The following is an 8,698-nucleotide window of genomic DNA, read 5'->3' on the forward strand; positions in this document are numbered from 1 at the left end:
AAACAGTATGTTGAATAGTGCATGGTTAAGAGAAATATACAAATTAGTGTAATTTAATTTAAGTGTCTTGTCACTTAATTATAATAAGATTTTTCACATGTGTAAAATTATTAAGTTAGCTTTTTATTTACTATCCTTTTACTTCCATCAAATCTTTCATCTAAACTTGTATTGAAGTCAAATTTGTATTTTTTTTTCCTTTGTACTTTCAATGAACACAAAAAAAACTATAAATTTTGATTTTTAATTTCTTAATGTCAAGTAAAAATTAACTTTTTTTTTTTTCGATTCACTTTCTCTTCCTATAATTTTGCAAGTGTATAATTTTATTCTTTATAATATTTTAATTATAAATTTGATAATTTAATCTTACAAAATTAAACAACCTAATTGTTTACCGAAAGATGTTATCACTTTGTGTATTTGTAAAACTTTAGAGAACAAAAAGTGAATTTAAGTCAAACAAATAAATTATAATGTACCGATATTACAACTTGAATTATGTATCTTTGTTCACACATATCCGTATATCATTCTTTAGGATACTTATGAATGAAGCATTTAATTTATAAAATTGTAGTACACTACAAGATAATGATCAATTTTACTGACAAAAACTAATTAGTCACTATGTAGTGACCAATTTGAGTACCAATTTAAAAACTAAAAATTATTGACAGCTAATAAAATAGTTCCAAAAAATTATAATTGGTCTCTAACATACTTTTGTTGCAGGTGGCATCAATTGTCTCGCAATAGAGGTCAAGTGGGTCGGGCTCTTACACGCTTAAATAAAAAGAGTTTCAATCTGACTAATAGTTATAGCTTTTGGTCAAATGGTAAGCGCTTGATCCTAACAATTAGTATCGGAGTGGTACTTATGATAACAATAATTTATATTTTTTATGTTGACAACTTTAGTACATATAGTTTTAATTTGGACTCACACAATTACGATAATATATTTATTATGTTTTTAATAATTACTGTCATATAAATTACGTATCATATATTATTATTTTGAAAATAAACGTATCGACGTATCAGATACGACATATCTGATACACGTATCGTATATGTGCAACATAGCAAATAAGAAACAAATTTTAATTTTGATGTCTATTTTTTTATTTTTTTTAAATGAGTTAAATTTTTATCTTGGCCAGTATAATAATTTTTTTTTTCAATTTTCGTTTTCAACAAAATCACTTTTAGTCCATAAAATTTACTTTAACACAACGTTCATTTTATAAATCTATAAGTTTACTATTGACATTTGAAAATAAAACAAATGTTCTTCTAAAGTACTATAATACTAAATCTAGAGTAATTTATATTTTTATTTAAATCAAATTTTGAAACAGTAGTAATTTAATAAGAAAAAAAAAGTCTTCTAACATCTTGATTTAAGAATGAGAAGTTAATAATTATAATAGTATTGTTAATTATTAGTGTTATATTTGTAAGACAAATGATGTAATGTAAACTTTATTTCACCATTCAATTGACATTCTTTGAAGTCAAGTTCCAACGTAAAGTATAACCGTACAGTGATTTGTACTTTGCACTCTTCAATGTCATAAGTAACTTGTTTCTATCATCAACCCTTATTTTTTTGTTTGAAACAACAATGGATGCATATTTTGTTTTGCATGTTAAATACCGATTAAGACCCGAATGAAAATTATATTAACTAGGTTTAGTTTTTCACATCTGAATGACAATTAAGAGGAATTATTAGATAATCTTATATAACAAAAAGCAAGGGAAACTTCGAGGAAGGTTCCCACAAGATTTCAAAAGGTTCATTATAAATACACCCTTAGCTTCTTCTGTTTCACCAACAAAAATACATGCACACGTAGCTATCTATACGAACAGCAAGAAGATACCCTCTGTAGTTTTGGGGTCTGTGCAGCAAAAAGGAAAGGCTTGTTGCATCACATTTTGCACTCCCTGTGTCCTTGTGTTTGTTCTAGCTAAAACCTCACGCAGGTAACAAAAATGGGTTCTCACCAACATGAACCATGGCTACTGGAGAACGGGAACCCGAAGGTTTTGACCAGGGAAATGAGACATGGCCGCACTGCACACAGCAAGTCCTCTAACTCACTTCGCAAGAAGTCTGATCGAACTCTTGTTTCCAAGGTTCCCTGTGCCACTCTCCGAAACGTGCTTCTCAACTTGCAAGAAGTTATTCTTGGCACCAAGCTTTCCATTCTCATCCCTGCCATTCCTGCTGCCATTGTTGCTGAGTACTGTGGCTTTGGAAGAGTGAGTTATTCTCTCTCATTGCTCCATTCAACCTCTCAAACACATGTTTCTTTTATAAGTGTTCGATAGCTAGTTCAAATGGCTATAGAACACTTATATCAATCCTGTTATGATAATACGATCATTTCAAAGCAATTTCTGTGAATGATAAATAACTTGAGTTTTTTAAACACATGAACAAATGTTCTGAAACATCTGCAAGTAATTAATTCAGCATTCAGTAAAATTATGAATCGTTTTCTATAAACACCATGGTCAACCAAATTTAAAAATAGTTGGATTGTATTTGAATACGGCACGGAATTAAGTTATGATTGAGGGCGGTTCCTTTTTTAAACATTCAAAGTTTGTTCCAAAACTTTGTCGGTCACGTGAAACTACTATAAAATTCATGTCAATCAAAGGATTTATGTTGCAAACTGATTTTTCTATTGGTAATCATTTGCAGTTATATTACCTCATATATGACTGTTGAATGTTTTATATTTTATTATTATCATGAACAGCCTTGGGTGTTCGTGTTGAGCTTGCTTGGACTTACCCCACTTGCTGAACGAGTGAGCTTCATCACGGAGTAAGAAACCTCCATGAACTTGTTGCACCATTTCTTTTTATCTCTGGATTATTTGTTACACAACAAGCATTTTTGTTTCTGGGTTCATTGCTGATTCTCACTCTATTTTTTGTGTTGGTGATCGTGCCTTCAAAATACTGCAGACAAGTTGCCTTCTACACTGGTCCTACAGGTATGAATCATGAGTGCATCATCAATTGGAGAGTTTTCTGACAATGAAAATTTTCTTTACTGGTTAATTTTTAATTTGGAACATAAAAATATAAACGACAATGAATCAAGACTCTTCTGACACTGTTGCACCAATCATAGTTTCTAGACTATTGGTTTTCGAGAGAAAACCATGTGCTATTTTTATCTTGGAATGGGTTTAAACTACAATAGAAAAGAGTTCACCAAGAAATGGTTAAGTAAAATTGATTGTGGTATCATCACAGCTAAATGTTCATGTTCTCAATTACAGTTGGAGGACTTCTGAACGCGACATGTGGGAATGTTACGGAGCTCATAATAGCAATATTTGCCCTTAGCAGTAACAAAATTGCTGTGGTCAAGTATTCTCTATTGGGTTCTATTCTTTCAAACCTTCTTCTGGTTCTTGGAACCTCTCTATTATGTGGTGGCATTGCAAACGTTAGATTGGAACAAAAATATGACAGAGTAAGACCAAAATCCACTTACACTTTCTTCTTGTTTTTGTATATTTTTCATTAGTTCTTAGTGTCTTTTTAGTAATGGAACAACTGCTAACGTTAATTAAGAATTTACTTTACAGAGACAAGGAGATGTGAACTCACTTATGCTGTTGTTGGCACTGTTGTGCTACTTACTTCCAATGCTGTTCAAATATAGCGCTGCCTCAGCTGCTCTCACTGTTGACCCTTCACTCCACTTGTCTAGAGCTTCTAGCATTGTGATGCTGATTGCATATGTTGTTTACATCATCTTTCAACTGTGGACACACAGGCAGTTATTTGAAGCTGAAGATGTAAGGTTTCTTGAATCATGAAAATGGTGAAGTTGGTTTGCAATTAACTAATGCCAATATTTTATTTAACATTGTGTGAATTGATCAGGAGGATGAAGATGACAACAATGGCTCAGATGATGAACAAGCTGTGATTGGACTCTGGAGTGGCATTGCTTGGCTGATTGGGATGACTGTGTTCATTGCTTTGTTGTCTGAATATGTGGTGGATACAATTGAGGATGCATCAGATTCATGGGGTTTGTCTGTGAGCTTTCTCAGCATAATCTTGCTACCAATAGTTGGCAATGCAGCAGAACATGCAGGAGCAATCATTTTTGCTTTCAAGAACAAGCTGGTGAGAACTTGAGAGTGTTTATTAACTTCACACTTCCTTTTATTAAGCATAATATTCTTAGTGGCCAACCCATAAGTGTTATAAGGAAATATGAAATTCATGGAAACTAAAGTATATGCTTTGACCACAGGACATCTCATTGGGTGTTGCATTGGGTTCAGCAACTCAGATTGCCATGTTTGTGGTAAGTTTCTTCTTTTGATGCAGTTTCTTCTTCTTTTTTCTGGTTCTTTTGATGAGGGATTATGCAACTACAATATATAGGTCCCTTTGTGTGTGATCGTTGCTTGGACAATGGGTATCAAAATGGATTTGAACTTCAACATCCTAGAGACAGGTTCAGTTGCTTTGGCAATAATAGTCACAAGCTTCACTTTACAGGTATATTTAACAAACTTCAAGAGACAAAAACCTTATATTAATCTCCTAATGGAATATATATAAGCATTGACAAAACCACTCGTATTTATATAGGATGGTACTTCTCACTACATGAAAGGCCTTATTCTGCTGCTGTGCTACATAGTTATTGGAGCTTGCTTCTTCGTAGAAAGAACACCTTTGAGTGAGTAAAATATGTCAAATTTCAAAATGGTTACGATATTCTTATAAATTAGTTATTCATGCCTAAAATTTGATCACTTATCTTTCACAGACCAAGGTGATGTTACAAACGTCATTCCTAAACCAGCCATTAATGCTGTTTTAAGTGCTTAATGGGTAAGTAGCAACTTATTGGCACATAAAAATCCCTGAGTGGGCATAAAAATTCAGAAGTTAACTGGGAACTTGGATTGCAGGCTTTGGCCTATATTTGTCCTTTCATGAGATGAAGAATGGTGGCATCCAAACCCAAAATCAAATTCAATTGGATTGGTTATTGTTTCATTCTGATCACTTTCATATATCCATAAAGAAGGAAGAAAAGAAGTTTGCAATAGTACTTGCAAATGGAGCACTGTGCAAGATGATCAATCATATACGTGTGTTCTATGAGAGAGCTGGTTTTGATCCTGTGCTTCAGTAGATGCCAATAAGTGGAGATTGTTCTTTGTTTGAGTTTGATTTAGAAAGAATCTCTTTTCAGTTTGCAGAATATCTAGATCTCTTGTATTTATTTTGTTTCTATTTACTACTACTCTATGTACGACCTTTTGAAAGTTATATTATGTTTGGTTTTTCTTCATCTTTTTATGTTTCCAAAAGATTATCATCAATTTTAGTTGTGATTTTGAAAAGCCTTGTTCAAGATTTTATGAGTTTCAAATAAACAGAAGTTTAATTTATGCATACCTTAATTTTGGATTCATTAATCATAATTACTATTAAAAAAACTCATATTTCCTACTAATTTTTATTTTAAAAATATTTTCGTAAAAATTATTTACAAATTTTGTTGTGAAAAAAAAATTGTAAGAAATTGCTACCAATTTTCTTGCAAAATATTTTGTATAAACATTTTTTGCAACAAATTTTGTAAGAAATACTTACAAATTTTATAATTTTGTAGGAAATGATTATACACGAAGAAATTACCTACCAATTAAAATTTTTAGAAAAAAATGACATAAAAAAGTTTTTTCTTGCAAATTTTTTTAACAAATTTGCAAGAAAAATCTCATGTAATATGAAAATTTATAGTAGTGAATCCCGAAAGATGATATATTTTTGGCCTTACTAAATCTATATACCCAGGGAAGTGATATCTTATTTTTTCTTTTTATCATATCTCAGTTTTATATTAAATTTATGTCACTTTTTTTTATATCATATCTCAGTTTTATATTAAATTTATGTCACTCTTTTTTTTAGTCTTGTTTTATGTATCAGGTTATTTAAAAGAACATGTATATACAACATAAACTTATCTCCAAAATTTAGTTGCAAAATTATAACAAATATATCTTATTCCATTAAATAACTTCAATAATGTGCCTAATGGTTAAAGGTTTGACAAAAGAAATTCGAAAACGTAACTAATCCTATTCATATTGGAACTTAGTTTCCAAAATCTTATCAAATGAATAAGTTTTAAAAATAAAGTTTCCAAAGTTTGAAAGATTTTAAATATACATCTCAGAAATATTTATTGAAAAGAGTATTTTCTTAAAGATATGTAGAAAGAGTGTCCAAAGGAAATTGTAAATAGAATTAAATATACTCTCTCGGTGGAAAAGACAGTCTTTACTCATGTTATAACCCTGTATCACAAACCGACCTTAGCTCAGTTGGTAGAGCGGAGGACTGTAGTTGATTTGAATAGATATCCTTAGGTCGCTGGTTCGAATCCGGCAGGTCGGAACTTTTGCTGAAGAAAATAAATTTTGGTTTTTGCATTTGGCACTCCCGCAAACATTTTATTTTTTGTTGTAATTTTTTAATTTCATGTTCCGAAATTTGAATAAGACTTTTTTCGAATTTTTTGGAAGAAGATTTCTAAAACAAGATTTTTGAAATATGATTTTCAGAATAATTTTTCAAAAAATATATAACACTTTCTAAAAAACGTTTTATAGAACAAGTTTTTCAGAATATATGAAATGCATTCTGAAAAGAAATTCCAAGACAAACTTCTTTTCCATGTTTTTTTTTCTTATGCAGCATTCTTCTTCCTCCTCTGAACTGGTAATGTTGTGTAATGAAAAAGAGTATTTTAATATTTTAATGTTAGTGCCAAAGTGCATTTAGTAATTGTGAAGGTGCAGGAAGTAATATTCTAACCTTTCATGGTCCATATTTGATTGTTTTGGTCGATGGGCCTCATACCAATGTTCGACAAAAACAATTCTGGACCAGCTCCAACCGATGCCAACAAAAAATAAATAATCAATTTGTGTTAAACTGGTTTAGTGAAAACATGAAATTTGTAACTTAATTTATTCAATTTTTAATATATATTAATAACGTTTATCCACTATTATAATATTAATAACGTTTATCCACTATTATAATAATGTACTTTTATTAAATTTTAAACGCGCAGTACCAACAACCAATATAAAATTTTTAGTTACTAACTCTAGCTACTAGTTCTAATTACTAGTTCTAACTACTAGTTGATAGCTACTAGTTGCTAGGTACTAGCTACTAGCTGCTAGTTACTAGCGGCTAACTATTAATTGCTAGTTGCTGTCTACTAACTGCTACCTGCTAGCTGTTGACTGCTGGCTGCTGGCTGCTGGCTGTTGGTTGGTTGTTGGCTGTTGGCTTCTTGTTATTGGCTTTTGGCTTCTGGCTGCCAGCTACTGGCTATTGGTTGTTGTCTACTAGCTACTAGTTACTAGCTACTAGCTACTAGCTACTAGCTACTAGCTATTACCTACTCGCTAGTAGCTACTAGCTGTTAGCTACTAATTGCTAGCTACTAGCTGCTAGCTACTAGCTGCTAGCTACTAGCTGCTAGCTACTAGTTACTACCTACTAGCAGCTAGCTACTAGCTATTAGCTTTTAGCTACTAGCTATTAGTTGCTAGCTACTAGTTATTTGCTACTAGCATCTAACCAACTCGTAAATTCGACCCGTAAACTAGATCAGTAAACTTGGATCGTATACCTGATTCGTAAACTCAGTTTGAAACTTGACTCGTAAACTCGTAAATCTATCGAATAAACTCGATCGCAAACTTGTTCCGTAAACACGTACCCTACTATCGAGTCGTAAATTTGACTATAAACTCAAATTGAAAACACGACCCGTAAGGTCGACATAAAATTTGACCCTATAAAATATGAGCCACAATCACGACCCGTAAACTTGACCCATAAACTTGACTAACTTATTCAAACCCGTAAAACATGATTCGTAAACTCAATGCATAAACTTTACTTGAAAACTCGAAACAAAACTCAACAAAACTCAACCAATAAGCTATACTCGTAAACAGGAACAATAAACTTGGTCGAAAAACCTGGCCCGTAAACCTATCCAATAAATTCGATCGTAAACTTGTCTCGTAAACACGACCCCTACAATCGACCTGTAAATTCAACCGTAATTTCAAATAGAAAACACCACTCCTAAAATCAAATTTGACCCTGTATAATACGACCCTAATCATGACCCGCAAACTCGATCTTTAAACTCGACATTCGATCCATAAACTCAACCAACAAATTTGACCTTTAAAACCCGACCTGCAATCTGATTTGTAAACCCAACCTGTAAACCCAACCCGTAAACCCGACCCGTAAACTCACTGATAAAATCAACTCCTAAACTGGATTTGTAAACTCAACCTGAAAACAAGACTAGTAAACTTGACCCGTTCACCTGATCCGTAAATTAGATGTCAACACCTAATTTCGTCCCGGACAATAAAATGTTTCTTTTAGAAAAAAAAAAAGAGAATATAAAAATACTGAATAATAATAAAGATAAAAATAAGACAAATAGAGTTTGTGAAAAGAAAAATAGAAAAATATGCAAAAAAAAGAAGATGATTAAGTGATTTAATTGGGAATTAAGAAAAATAATAAATAAAATAATAATAATAAATTTTTTTAGGGTTTTGGTCGCCCAATTTTG

The 8,698-nt window shown here is 31.8% G+C and overlaps 1 protein-coding gene and 1 non-coding gene across 2 annotated transcripts; both read left to right on the forward strand.

Annotated features, from left to right (window-relative positions):
• Positions 1–1,825: 1,825 nt before the first annotated feature.
• Positions 1,826–5,411, forward strand: LOC114185777 (vacuolar cation/proton exchanger 3-like). The gene is made up of 11 exons (XM_028073688.1): positions 1,826–2,274; positions 2,781–2,848; positions 2,992–3,020; positions 3,312–3,508; positions 3,624–3,836; positions 3,925–4,173; positions 4,304–4,357; positions 4,438–4,554; positions 4,648–4,738; positions 4,829–4,893; positions 4,974–5,411. The coding sequence occupies exons 1-10, from the start codon at positions 2,005–2,007 to the stop codon at positions 4,888–4,890; spliced, it is 1,350 nt and encodes a 449-aa protein (XP_027929489.1). The 5' UTR covers positions 1,826–2,004; the 3' UTR covers positions 4,891–4,893; positions 4,974–5,411.
• Positions 5,412–6,386: 975 nt separating this feature from the next.
• Positions 6,387–6,474, forward strand: TRNAY-GUA. Its single transcript is given in 2 exon segments — positions 6,387–6,423; positions 6,439–6,474. It is a non-coding gene; the product is annotated as a tRNA-Tyr (tRNA).
• The last annotated feature ends 2,224 nt before the right edge of the window (positions 6,475–8,698 follow it).

The sequence above is a fragment of the Vigna unguiculata genome, chromosome 5 (assembly GCF_004118075.2).
Source record: "Vigna unguiculata cultivar IT97K-499-35 chromosome 5, ASM411807v1, whole genome shotgun sequence".
NCBI lineage: Eukaryota > Viridiplantae > Streptophyta > Magnoliopsida > Fabales > Fabaceae > Vigna > Vigna unguiculata.